The following is a 17,364-nucleotide window of genomic DNA, read 5'->3' as shown; positions in this document are numbered from 1 at the left end:
ATTCTGTTCTGAGGGGCCTGTTAATTTAACATCTGCTTCACAAAAGGTGAATGTGTACCATATGAAACCATTGCTTCCTTAAATATCTTCAAATCTAAGATTTGTATAGGATCCTAATTAACTTCTGAGTAACCTTGGTGATATTTTTCATCTGGTGGTTATTCTTGAAAGGCAACTGTATAAATGAGGATTGCTTTTCTAATAACTTTGGACCTCTCCTCTTCAACTTTTTCATGTAATGGTGCTGTAGCTTCTTCCCTAAACTTTTCTGTCTGTGTGTGAATATTTTTCTTAGTTTCATTAGTATGTCTTTCTAAGGATTGTTATCAGTCATTTTTTTTTTTTTTTTTTTTTTTGTAATTTGGCACCAATATCAAACAGATTTTTAGGAATAAAGCATGAATTTCCAAACTGATAATGATTATAATTGACATTATGTCAATCCCAGATAAGTTATTTATCCCTTCATTTAATTTTTCCATTTTCAAACCATCCATTGTGGAACCATACACAGACTTAGTTCCCTGCATCATAATATTTATTATTCCCCATTTAGCTTGGGGGGGAAGACTTTTTTCTTTTTTAACTAATCCCCACCTTTGAGAACTCCCAGGTGTCTCACAAGATCTGCTGGTGATGAGAGTGAAGTGTGAGTCTGGCTTTTGTTGAGTAGGCAGAAATGCAGGCAGTGCAGAGCCTGGCTGAGGTCAGGTTCAGCAGCTCGCAGTTAGCAGCAGGGGGAGTGTATGTGTCAGTGGCAGCAACAATAGAAGCCAGAGTGAGTATTGAGGTGGATGGCCTGGTATGGCAGGAGCCCAAGGAGAAGGTCCAGGGGAAGCCTGCAACCCATGGGAGAGGGAGTCAGCTGCCTGAAAAGTGGATGTGGGAATGTGCCCAAGAAGCATGTGTGGTGGCAAGTGAGGGCACGGGGCTGCCTGAAGTCAGAGCCGGCCGGCAAAGGGCAGCTAACTCCAGTGGCATTTGGAGCCCAGGCACCTGTGGAGTTTGGGGCCCTCCTTCAAATTCATAGCTTCTTTTTTTCAGTTATTTTATTTATACATACATACATACATACATACATACATACATACATACATACATATATATCTATTCCTAAATATAACCTGTTTGGCCCGTATAATTTTACTTGCATGTATGTTTTAAGGGCTGCTCATTTTTGTAATGTTTTTGTCTTGTTGGCGATCAGACTGACTAGTGGGTAGGGAGGGTTGTTGACCCCTCTTCAACTTCCTGGAATTGGAGTTATTCCCTCTTCAAATGTTTGGCTAAATTCAGCAGTGAGGCTGTCTGGGCTGTGAGTTTTCTCCCTGTGGCTGCCCACAGCTCTTCAGGCCTATTAAGCTTCTGACAAAGGAGTGTTCAGCTCCTTTTGGGTGCATGCTGCCCTTGCATGGGTACACCTTAGCCTAGTGGGCATTCTCTGGTTCTGCCTGACTGCTGCTCACCTGGAAGACCACACTGGAATGTTATTTCACCCAGGCCTGCTATGCCACTACATATACTGTCAAGCCACTTCTGAGTATTTATACACCCTTGAACTTCCTGGGCCCAAACACTTGTAGGATGCACAGAGCCCACAGTACTGAGGTATCCATGTGTCACAGTGGCCTGGCACACAACAGGTACTCAATCAGTGCTCATTGTGTGAATAATGGCTCCTTTGGGGAAGTCTGGTACACTCTAGGCAACACACATTGGCTGCCTTTATCATTGATGTCATGGTTATTATGCCACTGAGTTGGAAGACCTACAGGGGTGCAGACAAGTCATTCATTCTAATGGCTTCTGCACTGAGGCTCTGCCAAATTCCAGTGTCCTGCCTGTGGCCATTTCCTGACAGGGCCAAGTGCCTTTAGCCCAGAGCCCCAGAATGAAGCTTGAGCATGAAGCTGGGCCACCCAGGGTCAGTGGACTCCCAATGCATCCCGGAAGCCTCACTCTTCATTTCTGGAGGGTGTCCAAACTCTAAGACAGGAGTCTGAGATGATCTCTGTCTTCCTGAAAACAGAGGCCAAAGCTTCTTTGGGCCGGATACTGAGGGAGCAGGCCTGTGGGTGGAGGGGTTAAGACTGGAGGACGGGTCAAACCTCATCAAGTAGCTCAGGTAAACCGTGGAAGGCCCCACACCTCAGGCTTGCCCTTGTGTCTGCCCTTCTGGGAATAGTCCTAGTCCAGGCCTCAGGGTCAGTTATGAAAGATATGATGGGGTGGAGCTGGGTAGACAGAATAGCCATCCAAACAGCAGAACCTCCCTAGACGTTTGGTTCCTCTACACAGATGTGGCCTGTGCCAAAGCCACTTCCTCTTGGCAAAAGCCAAGGTCCTGGGCTTCTGCCCTGTGAATTATGTGAAGGAAGGACAGGAGGGGACCCAGGCTACCTGTAGGCCAGTCATGAACCCTCCCCATCATCAGAACCCTGTCAGCATTATCCCACAATTCTTGGCAAGATGAGTGTGGTGTCTGGGTATGGGAGGACCACTGCATCAGTAGCCTTTCTATCCTTCCTTTAGTCCCTGAATACAAGGAAGAACAGGAGAGAGAAGGACAGAAAAATGCCCTGGATTCAGAATTGGAAAACCAAGGGTTGTGCCCTGCTCTGAAGCCTTCAGAAGCCTCAGTTTGTCATCTGTGAAATGGGGATAATAGCCCTTACTCAGCAAGCCTCACGACACCAAGACACGCTATGTAAACACAGCTCCTCCCTTCCTCACACTGCGGCTGTTTTTCATGTGGGTGCCCCTCTGGGCATCCGTCCGTCTCCCGGAATCTGAGCCAGCCCCTACAGACCTTAAAAGTTCTAGCCGCCTACAGTGGGATTTGCTGGTCTTCCCTGAAGAATGCCATGTGTGGATGGCTCAGCCTGGGGCAGCAGCAGCTGCTGAGGCTGCACATGGCAGGGAGCCCCAGGAGGATGGAGCCAGGAGAGGGATGGGAGAATAGGATTCCACTGCCAGGGTGGGCTTGTATCTGGGACTCTACAACCAACACCCTGGGGTGATTAAAAAAAAAAAAGTAGGAGGAACATAGGAAGAAAATGGAATATAGAAGGAACGGGGGGGGGTGGTTAAGAGACAGAGAGATGGAGAACAGACACACACACAGAGGTGGGGAACAGAGGCAGAGAAATAGAAGAGACACAGAGATTGGGGTTGTCCCTGCCCAGCATGTGTGCATCAACAGACGAAACAAACAAGTGACATCAACACAGAGAAGTTAACAGGCTATCAAGATGGCTCCGTGGTAAAGGTGATTGCCTCCAGTCCTGACTACCTGAGTTCGAGCCCCAGAACCACATGGTGGAAAGAGAACCAACTACTACAGTTACCCTCTGATCTCCATAAGCATGCTGTGCACAGACACACCCACAGTCACACATAAAAGAAACAAATAAATGTAACTAGCATTTTAAAAAGGAAGTTAATAAGGGGGCTTGCCTTGCAAGCATGAGGACCTGAGCCCCAGAATCCACATGAAAACCAGAGCTGTTTCCCTTCCCTTCTCCTCCCCCTTCCCTCCTTTCTTCTCTCTCTCTTTTTCCCCACTACCCCTCCTCTTCTCTGTTTTTTGAGACAGGCTTTCCGATAGTCCAAGCTGACCTTGAACTCATTATCTACACAGCCAAAGCTGCTTTTGAACTCCTGATCCACCTCCATCCAAATGAAGGCTGAACATCACCATTTTCTTCAATTAATCGTTTTAAAACCTGACCGGGTTTGTTTGAATGGATGCAGGTCCAAGTGTTTGTTCTTTTTTAGGAGGTCTCAGCTTTGTGTGTGTGTGTGTGTGTGTGTGTGTGTGTGTGTGTGTGTGTGTCATGTGAGCAGAGTGCTGCAGAACACCATTGCAGTCCCAAATTTTGTCTTGGTGAATGGGCCTTTGGGCATGTGACAGCGCTGTGGCATTCACCCTGGCTAGTGAGCTTTGACTGGAAGGTCAGAAGTGCAGTTATTTGGAGGCGGTATGTGGTGGCCCTGGGCATGATGCTGGTCTCAACAAAGGGGAATTTGTCCCTTAGTAAAGAATTAGAGGAATCCCTGAGTTGGTGAGGTGATGGCTTCAAGAATGGCTGCCTGAAGCTCCCTGAATGTGTTCAGTGGCTACACAGTATCTGGCTCATGTGTTGAACTCTGGTGTCAGAGACAAGCCCTGTGTGAGCCCATGAGCCTTGGTCAGTCTCCGAGGGACTAATGGAGGAGCAGAGAGCAAGTCAGAGAGGAGAGCTAACAGAGCTGGCAGAGACGGGGAAAGGGTTTGTCTAAGGCGTGTTCACTGGAGGAGGCAGCAGGACAGTTGGTGCCAGAAAAGTGCAATCCTGAACAATTGCATTTCATAAATGCCTGTGGCTCTCAAACTAAGGTGAAAGCTGGGTCCTTACTTTATCTCAGAATTCCTCCGTGCCCATGTTATAACATGGAAGATAGGAAGCTGTGTGGAGAAGCCAGGAGCAGAAGCTCACACACGTTTCCATTCCATTATCTGGTGTCCATAGGAGACCAGTCCAGAGAGTTGGGGTTGAGTGAGGAGGGAAGACTGTATAATGGGAAACAGTTTCATGTTAGAGAGATGGGCTGTGCTAGAACTGGGTAGTGGTAATAGAGACATGGTGTTTAGAAATAGTGTCACCGGGGCAAGTCATATTTTATTCTTATTTACCATAATAAAGCATCTTTTCTTGAAAATAATTGTGTGTTATGCATGTTGTATGTGTGTTATGCATGTTAATTGTGTTATATCTGTGTTATGTGTATGTATGTCTGTTATGCATGTTAACTGAGTGTTATGTGTGTTAATTGTGTGTGTTGTACCATGTGTATGTGTGTTATGTATGTTAATTGTGTTATGCATGTTATGTGTTATGCATTGTGTTATACATGTTAATTATTGTATTATGCATGTGTATGTGTGTTATGCATGTTAATAGTGTGTTATACATGTTAATTGTGTGTTATACATTTGTACGTGTGAGCCCATTTACCTGTGTGTGTACACAATGTCATTTGTCTTTTTCCACCTTGTTTTCTAAGACGGGATTTCTCACAAACTTGGAGTTCACCATTTTGGCTCGTCTGGCTGGCCAGGAAACCCTCAGGATCTGGCCATCTCCTTGACATGGTGGGGGTGGGGAGTTAGCAGGCACACTTCACCACACCCAACTTTTTGTGTGGTTCTGAACTCAAGTCCTCATGTTGGTGTAGCTCCCTGGCCTACAGATGACTCTTGGAGTGTTGCATTTTTCTTCTCTCCTTTCCCTCTCTTGTTCTTGTTTTCTCTGTGTCTTTTTATACCTGTCTATTTCTCTCTGTCTCTCTCTGTCTCTGTCTCTCTCTGTCTCTGCTCTCTCTCTCTCAGACACACACACACACACACACACACACACACACACACACGGTGCTAGGGCTCAAACTTCAATACCTGGCACATCTAGGTAAGCACTGTCACTGAGCTAGACTCCAGCCCCAGATGGCTTTGTGATTACAAAGGGAAAGTGAGTGGATGGGCCGGCCATAACCGGCTCACCAGCTGTCCCCATCAACCCTGGGACAGACTGACACTCTGGCTCTGCTGGTGAGGTATACTAAAGCCACATTCCTGCTGAGAAAACAGCCTGTGTTGAATCTTGGGTGTGATAACTCAGTGAGATGTGGAATCTGGAATCCCAGGGGACGGCTCCCCACCACCACCACCACCACACACACACACACACACACACACACACACACACACACACACACACAGACACAATGCAATGTCTTTGGGGACTGCCTTGACTAGGTTAATTGAAGTGGAAAGGGGCATCCACTATGGGTGGCACCATCCCTGGGAATGTATCCTCCACTGCACAAAAAGAAGATAGTGAGCTGAGGACAGCTTCCATCCCTTTCTGCTTCTTCAGTTTGGATGCTGCTGCCATTGTGGATTTCCCTGTGTGACAGTTACAACCTTGAACTGTGAGCTGTCATCAACTGCTTTTATTTTATCACAGCAACGGGAAAAGGAACTGAGAAATGGAGAAGCCAGCTAAATTGTATTTGAAATGAGATATTTAATGAATGTATGGACTTCAATCAATGTGTAATTATACAATATAGCTATTAAAATGCATTTACCTATGGGGGAAAAAAAAGAAATGGAGAAGCATCAAGAATGTTAGTCAGGCTTTTTGTTTCTGTGACCAAATGCCTAAAACAACAACTTGAAGGAGGAAGGCTTCATTTGGGCTCTTGGTTTCAGAGCATTTGGTCCACTGACTCCATTGATTCTGGCCCATGGAGAGACAGAACATTGTGGCAGTAGATAGAGAAGTATGGAGGAAGAGGATCTCCAAGAAACAGGAAATGGAGGAGAGAGGACTAGGGACCAGGTAAATCTTCCAAAGTCACACACACCCACAGAGATCTGTTTCCTCCAGCGAGGCCCCACCTCCTAAAGTTTCCACATCCCAATGCTTGGGGGATGAATCCATTCCTTTGGTCAGAGCCCCATAAACCCAGTCACTCCCCAAATGCCTGCCACATACTTCATATTGAAAGGTAGCAACAGCATGCCAGACATCCTACAAAGATGGCCAATTCTCTTAAACCCTGTCACTGTTGTGAAAAAGAGCAAGGAGCAATTCTAGATTGAAGAGATTTAGGGCCAAAAAGGAGACTATCATCTTGGAGTAGGAAAAAATTGCAGAGATATGACTGGGCGGTCTGGAGATATGTGATATGGATGATACGTGAGATGGTGGCATTGTGTCATGGTAGATTTGGTGGTGAGGGCATGTGTGTGCATACATTTGTGTATGTGGAAGTGAGTTCATGCCTGCCACAATATGCATGTTGAGGTCAGAAGACAACCTCAGCTGTCAGTCCTTGCTTTCCACCTTGTCTGAGGTTGGGGTCTGCTGTGTAGGCCAGGTTAGCTGGTCCCTGAGCTTACAGAAATTCTCTTGTCTCTGCCTCACGTCTCCTAGGAAGAGCACAGATGCTTGCATTACTTCATTCAGCTTCTAAGTAGGATCTGGAGATTTGAATTCAGGTCCTCACACTTGACTGGCAAACACATTTACACAGAAGTAGCTCTTCAATTCTTAATTAAATTCTTAATTATTATTATCACACTGGCTATGTAAGGAAGCATCTTCATTTTCCAGAAAGACATGGTATTTAGATAAAAAAGAAGGTTGGGCTTAAACAATTTACTCTCAAGTATTTCAGAAAAAGTGTATGTATGTATGCATACACACTTACATGTATACAAACTTGTGTGGCTATTAGTCCACTAAAAACTAAAATTTCATTACAGCATAAGCAAGGCCTAGTTTGAAGCACTGTGTTTAGATAGTGGGATTAAAAGTTAATTTTATTTCCTACAGATTTCAGTAATAGAATCAGGTTGCAAATTATTGACATGAAACAAGGAACCATATATGACTTGGGGGTGAACTTTTCCAGCCCTATGAAAGTGACATGTTCAAGTGACACTTGAGTTTTGTTGACCAACACAATGGTCATGTTTGTAAAACTCTCCAAAGATTTTGTCATGTGACCTTAACCCTGAAATTCTCAAAGCACCCCTTTGAATGTGTTTTTTCCTTTACACACCACACATCTCCCATGTTTGCTGTCTCCCTCTTTTGCTATGAAGCAGCCTGGCTTGGATATGTTCTCACACCCTGAGTGTCTCCCTTCCCCTGGAGCAGGCAGGCCTGTCTTTTCCTGAGTGTGGCATAGGGCTTTGATTTCACTCTACAGTTGCTTCCTGTTCTATATTATTCAGATTGTCCACTAGAATTTTTTAAAATTATCCAGAAATCTCCAGAGCTGAACATCCAGAATCTTGTCAATCATACTCCTAGTCCAAGGAATGAGGCTTCAATGTTAACTTAGCTGCACTGGCCCACCCTAAGTGCAAGTGATTCTGGGAAGTGTAGTCTTCATGTGAGATCAGAAAGGAAAATGAAATCACTGCCATACATTGTATGTATAATTCAGGAGCCAGCATTGTTTAAATATGTATGTAAATTGAACTCAGTGGCACATATCATTAATCTCAGCACTTGGGATGCAGAGGCAGGTGGATCTCTGTGAGTTCCAGGCTAGCTTGGTCTGCATGGTGAGACCCTGTCTCAAAAAACCACCCCCCCAAAAAAAGTCCATGTGTACATGTATGATATGTGATATGTGTGGGCATGCATGGCACAGCACACATGTGTGGTCAGGGGACAACTTTGTGGAGTTGTTCTTTCTGGGTTCCAGGGATTGAACTCAGGTTATCAGGCTTACATTGCTGATGTGACAACTGGGGCCATGTGTCTGGCCCCCATTGCTTTTGTGACAGGTTCTTGTGTAACTCAGGCTGGCCTGTTGGCCTCTGACTCACTATGTTGCTAATTACACAGAATTGTCCTCCTTCTTCCACTTCCCAAGTGCAGGGATAACAGGCATGTGCCCCACATTTATGCAGTGATAGGGTCTACAACCCAGGGCCTCATACATGCTAAGCAAGCACGCCACAAGTTGAGCTACTGTCCCAGCTCCGAATTAGAGATTTTAATTGGTCTTCACCCTCCTGCCCCACCTAGATCCAGAAGTGCAGAACCTCTGGACTTCGAGGCAGGAAAATAGCTGTCCTAAATTTTCTGAGATCCTGTTAAAAGCTGTTGATTTGAATTTTGCCTTGTCGTTGACAGGTTTGGATTTCTCTCTCTCATCTTCTTTGGGTTCTCATCCCTCTCTGGACTTTCCAGCTGCTCCCACAGCCCTGTGAACATGTTGGTGATTCTTGCCTTCATCATCATCTTCCACATCGTAGCTTTGGCGCTGTTGTTCATTTCCACCATTAACAATGTAAGTTTCTGTTCTCATCAACCACCTAGGAGTCATGGGCAGTAGAGACCATGGAGTAGGGTGGAGAACGGGGAGGATGTGATTGCGATCTGGGGTGTCTTCCACAGCCCAGACCTGGGTGCTTTGGAGCAGGTTTGGATGAGATAAAACAAGGTTAGTTGATATGATGCTTGCCTGCCAGAAGCCCCGGAGAAAGGTCCAGTTCTCTGCAGTTCTCAGCCTCAGTACCATTGGCATTCAGAGCTAGTAATTCTTTTTATCCTATTGAATTTTCTATTTCTTTAAATTTACTTATATTGTTTTGTGTGTATGCATATTCTACCTATATGCTTGTCTATGACCACCTGTGAGTTCCTGGTGCCTAAACAGGTCAGAAAAGGACCTTGGACCTCTGGGACTGGAGTTACAGATGGTTGTGATCCCCAATGTGGGTGCTGGGAATCAAACCTGGGTCCTCTGCAAGAGCAACAAATGCTCTTAACCACTGACCCATCTCTCCACCTCCTATTTTACTTTTAAAGTTAGGACACAAATTATGTTTTCTAAAGTTTTGCCTGCTATACTTTAGACAAGGAATTAATGTCTTAAATACTTAAAGAACTGCAAAACCTGCTGGGCGGTGGTGGTGCATGCCTTTAATCCCAGTATATGGGAAGAAGAGCAGGGGGAATCTCTGTGAGTTCGAGGCCAGCCTGGTCTATAGATTAAGTTTCAGGACAGCCTGCGCTGCACAGAAAAACCCTCTCTCTGAAAACAAAAGCAAGCAAACAACAAAAGGACTTCAAAGCTTAAATATACACACACATAGCCATGTATGCACGCACAGGCTGCACATGAGCACACACACACACACACACACACACACTCACAGATAGTTGATAGTTAATAAATGAACCAACAAACTGAACAGAGAGTCCTCAAATAAAGAAATATGTGTAGCGAGCCAGTAAATATTTTTTTAAAGTGTTCAACATCCTTAGCCATCAGGGTAATGTAAATTAAAACTGCTATTAGATTCTGCCTCAGCCCTGTCAGAATGACTACCGTCAAGAAAACAAATGACAACATTCCCTTCAGTGGTGTAGTCACTGGCAAGTTGCCTATGTAAATAACCATGACCCATGCTCACACAGACACCACCAATTAAACTCAGTGGGGAAGAAATGAGGCATGAAGGGACTTGTTGGCAAGAAAAGGGGTTCCATGAAAGTGGAGGGGCGCGAGATGGTATGGGGGCAAAAGTACCCCAAATATGTGGCACACATGTATGAAATAGTCAAATAATTGTTTAAAACAAAACAAAGCTAAACAACCCCCTGCCAAGGTTCTGAGGAGGTAATGAGGTAGCATGACAGGGTATGTGTGAGGTGGAGAAGAAAGGAGGCCATGGGTGTGGAGATGCTAAAGGGCAGGTCAGGAGGATGGAGGGAAAGCAGAGAGGAGAAGCATGGAGAACAAACTCACTTCAACAGTGGCATAGTGAAACCTGTGTGTCCTGATTAATTTTTAAAATAAGGTAGAAGTTAACTAAGAACAGAACTGCCTAACTATATTACACACCTAGAGGGTATATTCCCAAAGGCCCTACCACAGAGCTGTTTGCATACCCATGATTATTACTGCTCCATTCACAGTAGCCAGTGACATGATAATTCATGTCAAAGGCTTAGTAACATCCCTGGCCTTTGTCATTAGATGTCAGTCTTGTTCACAGCTGAAGGGGTGTTTTCACTGGCAGCTGTCTACAGGGAGCAAAGTGAGTCTGGAAAACCCATACAGGCCACCCTCTCTCTGTCCCCTGCATCTTTTTACTAGCCAGGCACTCATGTTACTAGGTGACTTGCAGACTCCCTGGCAGATCTCATGGCGCCGGGGGGTGAGGGGGGTGGGGCTCTGTAAATTCTCCCCAGGCCCCTGACATAAGACTGTTCCTTCAGGGTCCAGCTAACAAGCTAGCAAGAGAGTATTTGATAATCCCTTGTCGCAGGCAGGAGGTGATGCTTCTTACAGAGACCTGGTCTTGTGCCCAAGGCTGGCTTCATCTGGTCATTTTAAACTACAGAGACCGTTAGGGGAAGAAAACTGCTCAGAAGGTCAAGGTGTGTGCGTGCGTGTGTGCGTGCGTGCGTGCGTGTGTGCGTGTGTGTGTGTGTGTGTGTGTGTGTGTGTGTGTGTGTGTGTGTGTGTGTGCATCTAGTCCTTTAGGACCCCAGAGAGGTCTCTCTCCTTCCACCGAGTAGACCCTGGGACCTATTTTAGGTCACAAGGCTGGGAAGTGCTAGTCTTCATTCCTGAGCTGTCTCACCAACCATGGGACCTTTTTGAAATTAATTTTTAGGTTAACAGACAGTTTCATGGTGGCATCCTCATATGTGTGTGACGTTATACTTTGTTCTCATTGGCCCCCTCTCTCACTGCCCTTTCTTGCCCCTCCCATCCAGCTGGCTCCTCCTCCTTCCTTCCCCAGTTAGTTTCCCTTCTGCTGTCTTACTATGTGAATTCCATTACCTTCTATTTCCCACCTCTCTTAAGTCCTCTTCTGGGCTCTGCTCCTGGTCTTTGTCCCATGGCCTATGAGCACACACACACACACACACATACACATACAAATACACACACATACATATACACACATATAACACACATATACACACGTACACATACACATACACACACAACACACACACAACACACACACACATACACACATGTACACATACACACGCATATACACATACACACATATACACACACATACACACGTACACATACACACACATACACATAACTGTGAAGCTAGTTCTTCATATGAGACAAACCATGAGTGTCTTCCTGAGCCTGATGCATTCACCCATTTTCCTGCAAATGTTATGATTTTATTTTAGTTCCATTGTGTACATGTGCCACATTTTTAGTATGCAGACATCTAGGCTGGTTCCATTCCCCAGCTACTGGGCAGACTGTCTCCTTGATGTCATCCTTTCTTCTACACATTGTCCCCGATGTTCTGATAGAACCTGCCTCTGTTTACTCTGATGGCTGCTAACTCAGTATGTTTTCCCCCATGGGTCATAAGAGCATGGAACACCTCAGATCTTTCTGAAGGCTTGCAGCCTGGCATCTCATGGGACTCAATAAAGACCCCAAACTGACCTGAGGTCTTTTGATTCAGAGAGACTTGCCTGTGGTCTGCCCTCTAAGAAACTGTGAGTGCTGAGTAGGGGCCACATTTACTCCTGGACTCAGCAGGACTCGGGAACTGTGTCCTTAATGAGCATCTTTCATTCCCTTTGCAGGCCTGGTGGGTAGGAGAAACCTTCTCGGCAGACATTTGGAGAGTGTGCTCAAACAGCACCAACTGCACAGAAATCAACGACCTGAGCAGTAGTGACATGTTTACAGGTGAGTGTGTGTGAGCTGAGCTTTGGTGCCCCCATCTCCCCTGAGAACAGGCCCAAGCAGGGCCACCTCAGCATGCCCAGGTCACTCCACTTGCTCTCTGTCCCTGTATGTCAGGGCATGAGCCCTGGGAACAGTCAGCTGTGCTGGGAAGCAGGGTCAACCAGGACAGCTCATTGTGCCCAGAGGCGGTGGTTTGGGGCCTCTGCTGTTTGTGTTCCGTGTTCTCTGTGTGGGATTATTTCCATGTTATTGCTCTAAAATCAGGGATCTATTTCCTACCAGCTAAACTCAGCCTGTTTGGTATGACCCATGAGCTAAGAATGGTTTTGACATTTTAAAAGTTGTAAAACAAACAAAATCCCCAAAACAAAGAAAAAAAGAAGCTTTGAGAATTGAACATACTCCTAGCAAACCACATTGAAAACAAAGCAGAGCACATTCTTAACACCCTACAAGGTCCTTTGGCCCATTCCCCCCAATCCCTACCCAGAGAGCCCTGCCTGCCTGTGGGATGATTTCTCACTTCTCCCTGGTGGCTTCAGAGAAGTGGAGTCAGGCAGTGTGTTTGTGTTGGAGAACATATTTGTTCACCATAAAGAATAAGGAAGCAGGGCCAGGTGTTCTCTATGGGCCACAGCTGTGCAGCTGGGATCCTTGCTGTAAATTTCTCATTGGCCTTAACAAGCTGTGCTCCCTGCAGCCAGTTTCAGGCAAACTATGACGCTGCAGGTTGAGCTCCAAGTACACTTTTAAGTCCTCACGCCTGAGCCAAACAGATCTGAGCCATGACCCAGAGCAGGAAGAAGTCAGAGTAATGGGTTCTGGCTCCATCTTCTGGCCACAGCGGTGTTTTGGGCAAGTGCCTGGCTGGACACTAGAGGGAGGTGGGCTGGAAGATTCCATAGCAGCACTCACTAGTGTTCAGCTGGATGGGTGTATCTAGTCTGTGGCCTGTGGCCCACCACAACTAGTGTTCAGAGGGCCCAACCAAGGCTGCAAATCTGCTTCAGACAAGAGCTTTCCCTTGACTGTACAGGTCTCAGCGTGACGTCTGTACATGACAATGTTATGTTTCCATGTCCAAAGGTTAGACCGACATGCTTGACTGTAGGCAGTATCATGACCCATCTGTAATGCCTCGGTCCTCAGACATGACTTCGCCTTCTACCCACAGATTACTCCATCATGCAGGCCGTGCAGGCCACCATGATCCTCTCTACCATCCTCTGCTGCCTCTCCTTCCTCGTCTTTCTGCTTCAGCTCTTCCGCCTCAAGCAGGGAGAGAGGTTCACCCTGACCGCCATCATCCAGCTCATGTCATGTAAGTGAGACTGAAGCAGCCTCTACTGCCTGCCACGGAAACAAGAACGTCAAGAACTGAATCTTTAAATTGTGCGTTGTTCAGAAAGCTGGCAGTCTCAGGGGCCAGAGCAAAGCCTGCCTTCCGATCCTTTTCCTGGGCTCCTCCTTATGCAGAGCCAGAGCAAATGAAAAATCGATTCCAGGTTCAGGGTCGCTGGTTTCTGAGATTCCCCTTTCCCTCATCCTCATCTCTCTTGCAGACACCAAGGCCACAAAGTCTTGCATTCCTTCTCAGTCACCAATTTGGATGACATCTAGATTTAAGGTTAACTTGGAACAAACAGACCATTAGCAGCATGTACACACAGATTCCTTCATACAGAAAGGTGCTCAATCACGCTCTTCTTATGGAGGCGGGAAGTCGGGAGCACCCAGAAAGTTTTAGTTGTGGGAGAAGGGAAGGTGTTCCCAAAGCATGAAGCCCAAGCTTGGGTTTTATGAGAATAACAGTTGCAGTCCACAGTGGATTGGCTGGGTACACAGTGGACAGAACAGTGTGCCAGGATGAAGAGCCCAGAGCTGTGATAGCTGGAATGTGGAGGGGCCAGAACAAATGGGCTCTCATAAGCTGTGGGAGGGACTGGAGGTCCGTGTCCTAAGCTGGTAGGACTCTATTAGCAAATGTTAGGCTAGTACCAGGTTACACCATGGTCTGCAATATATCTGACCCCTGGCTTGATTCCTGACAGGTCTGTGTGTCATGATCGGGGCTTCCATTTATACGGACCGGCGCCAAGACCTTCACCAGCAGAACTACAAAATCTATTACCTGATGCAAGAAGGCAGCTATGGCCACTCTTTCATCCTAGCCTGGGTGTCCTTCTCCTTCACATTCATCAGTGGCCTCATGTACATGATCCTGAGGAAGCGCAAATAGGTTTCAGGAGCCCAGCCACTCCCCCACAGTATGGCATCCACATTCACGTAACCATTTGTATATAATCAGTTTTTGTGGTTTTTTTCTAGCAAACCTATTGTTTCCTTTAAAAAGCTTTTATAAAAAAAAAAAAAAGAAGAAGAAGAAGAAGAAAAGAGAGAGAAGAGTGCATTCTTGGGATCACAGCCCAGACCACAAAGGCTGGCATTCAGAATGCAAGCCCACCAAAAGTCTCCAAGAGGCCCAGCAAAATCTAGCAATGTGGACATCTGCAGAATGCCTTTCACCCCAGGAGCTGGGGTGGGTGTGGCCAAAGTGGGAAAAGCCTATCTTCAGGGACAGGCTCCCTGTAGGTTTCTGCCCTGCCCTTCTCCCCCTGCCTGCTCTACTCTGACAGCCACACTGACCCTGGTTTCGGTCTGTAGGGGACCCAGAGCCCCAGTCCCCCCTCAGTAAGTTAGGCCATCATGCAAACTCTCTGACAGGCTCCTGTTTGCCGTAAGCTTAGTGTCCCTTAACTGAGCTGAGTCTCTATAGGTAATTCCTTAGGTCATCTGTTACACTTCAAAGACCCTCATGATCCTTCATCAAAGGGGTGGGCCTGCAGTATGCTTAGTTGCACAACAATTGGGGGTCAGAGTGCTAGAGCCAGGGAGCAGAGGCACCTGTGAATGTCAGCAGTCTCACCACACTGAAATGGCCCCACTCCCACTCCCAGCACATCTTCGCCTGCACCAGTGCTTGCTGCTTCTCCCACAGCTGCTTCTATCTGGGCCACTCGTGCCTCCACCTGGCAGGTGGGATGGGCAGCTTCTTCCCTGCCCTGTCCTAGAAAGGCTCTCTTTTTCTCCTTGCCCCTCCATCTAAGGTGGGTGCTTCCTCTAGACCCCTATTTCTGGAGCCTCAGAAGAGCCAGCTTCCATTCATTCATCTACCCATCATTCAACATGAATGCACTTTGCCACGTGTCAGGTCAAGGGATACCTTTCAAAACAATTCCTCATGAGACTCAGTCTGGTGAAGATCACACACCAGAAACCAATTAGAAAAACTAGCAACTGTGATGGAGCAGCAGGGACCCCACCAGAGTCAAAACCTCCCAAGATGATAGGAAGCCCACTTTCTGCATACTTGACTCTAAGTGCCTTGGGGTATCTGTACTTCTGTAGAGGATCCCACATTTCCCACAGCAGGAAAGGATTCCCAGAACATGGCTCTCAAGATGAGCATCACATCGAAGGAGAATCCAGCTTCACTCCAGTGAATTCCAAGGATACCCTGATAAATGTGGCCATGGGAAGGTTGTTCATAGCACTGGAAGAGTGATGTGCCATACCCAAGGCCCAAGAACTCTAGGATGTCCACCTTCTCCCTTTGGTACCCTTTCCCATCCATTGAGCATCAAGTTGGAGAGATGATTCTGGGACAGGGTGTGTAGATTTGTGTTGTTTAAACATCTCCACATGTGAGCTTCTGTGAAGGGTTGTTTACCACTAGCTCAGTCCCAGTGAGGCTGGGGGGATTGGGTCTCTGTGGCTTTAGGGCCACCGTGGACACCTCATGCCTTGACGAACTTCCAAGGAGAACTTCCCACCGCTCACTGTTAGCTAGATTGTAGGGTTGGCACAATGTCTTGTGAGACTCAAGGAGGGAGGGGTGTCTAAAGTGTCCTCTACACCTTCCCTGCAGGGACTTTTCTATCATAACATCCTGTAGTCATGATGGAAACAGACAAACGAAAGTTTAGCCTGAGCCAGCATCAGTTTCCACCTCAGATACCCAGAGCTGCAGAAGGAATCATCCAATGTGATGGGGATGGTCCTGTGGGTTGTCTTGGCTGATTGCCACTGTGGCCAACATCCAGTGCCCACATTTAGCTGTGACATGAGAGGTGCCTCTCCTCTGCTCTGTGCCCTGTATTTGGGATGCTAGAAAGAGATGAGGGTGTGAGGGAGAACAGATCCACCCTTCTATGTAGGATCAGCTCTCAGTTGGTGCTTATCACTAGTTAACCAAAGATCAATGACAGTCAGCTGGGATATCCAAGAAGCATGTATTAGGACCAAACCCATCACTGTACTTAAAGGAACTTAGTTTGCGCATCTTACAACATTTTTATAAAGTACTGTAATTCATGGGGTGGGGCATGTGACAGAGACAGACTAACCCATGTTTGTCATTTGCATTAAAATTATTTTGGGTCTGTTTAAAGAATTCAGATAATGTTTGTGTGCTGTGTGTTCATGGCCCTGGATGCAGAAGAAACAGGATGCCTGCCACTCCCTTCTGCCGTCTGCCAAGGGCTGTGGGCCCATGTATACCCAAGCAAACAGGCTGATATTCTAGAGTGTTCCCTGTGAACCGAAGCTAGATGTAGACTGCCTGAGTGTACCCACTATGCCCAAATGTAGGCCCACTACATACAGCAACCCTCACTCCCCCAGGATCTCTATCAGATAAACCACCCAAGTGGGGGTTGTCACCACAGAGCAAAGCAGAGGTGACAGGGAAGTTCTGTGGAAGCTGAGGGCTTAGTGTTGACTCTTGTTTGGGGACAGGTATGATTTCAGGCAGTAAGATGCTATCTAATATTCCTTCAGGACACTCTCGCTTCTGTTCTCTATAACCCAGAACTGTACAACCAAATTCCCCAAAGCCACCTTCACCATGAAGGCAGCACCTCGAGTCAGATTCTGGAGTGGGGGAGAGCCATGGGAGATCCCATCAACAAGGTGACATGAGCACTACCTAGCTGTACAGGCCTACTATCCCAGATATGTCAAGTTCAAGGTCCCCCTGGTAAAGATAAAAAGTCAGAAGAGGGCTGGAGATGTAGCTCAGAAACAAGGACTCACCTAGCATACAGG

The 17,364-nt window shown here is 46.6% G+C and overlaps 1 protein-coding gene across 1 annotated transcript in view; it reads left to right on the top strand.

Annotated features, from left to right (window-relative positions):
* Emp2 (epithelial membrane protein 2) overlaps positions 1 to 16,720 on the top strand; it is a 36,893-nt gene extending 20,173 nt beyond the window's left edge. The window contains exons 2-5 of the mRNA XM_051181435.1: positions 8,700 to 8,856; positions 12,153 to 12,258; positions 13,433 to 13,579; positions 14,310 to 16,720. Coding sequence (XP_051037392.1) covers positions 8,779 to 8,856; positions 12,153 to 12,258; positions 13,433 to 13,579; positions 14,310 to 14,497 — 519 coding nt within the window. The 5' untranslated portion in view covers positions 8,700 to 8,778 and the 3' untranslated portion in view covers positions 14,498 to 16,720. The remainder of the gene's footprint in view (positions 1 to 8,699; positions 8,857 to 12,152; positions 12,259 to 13,432; positions 13,580 to 14,309) is intronic.
* Positions 16,721 to 17,364: the final 644 nt, after the last annotated feature.

The sequence above is a fragment of the Phodopus roborovskii genome, unplaced genomic scaffold, assembly GCF_943737965.1.
Source record: "Phodopus roborovskii unplaced genomic scaffold, PHOROB, whole genome shotgun sequence".
Lineage (NCBI taxonomy): Eukaryota > Metazoa > Chordata > Mammalia > Rodentia > Cricetidae > Phodopus > Phodopus roborovskii.
Note: the sequence above shows the minus strand (reverse complement) of the source record. Positions and strands in the feature narration are given on the sequence as shown.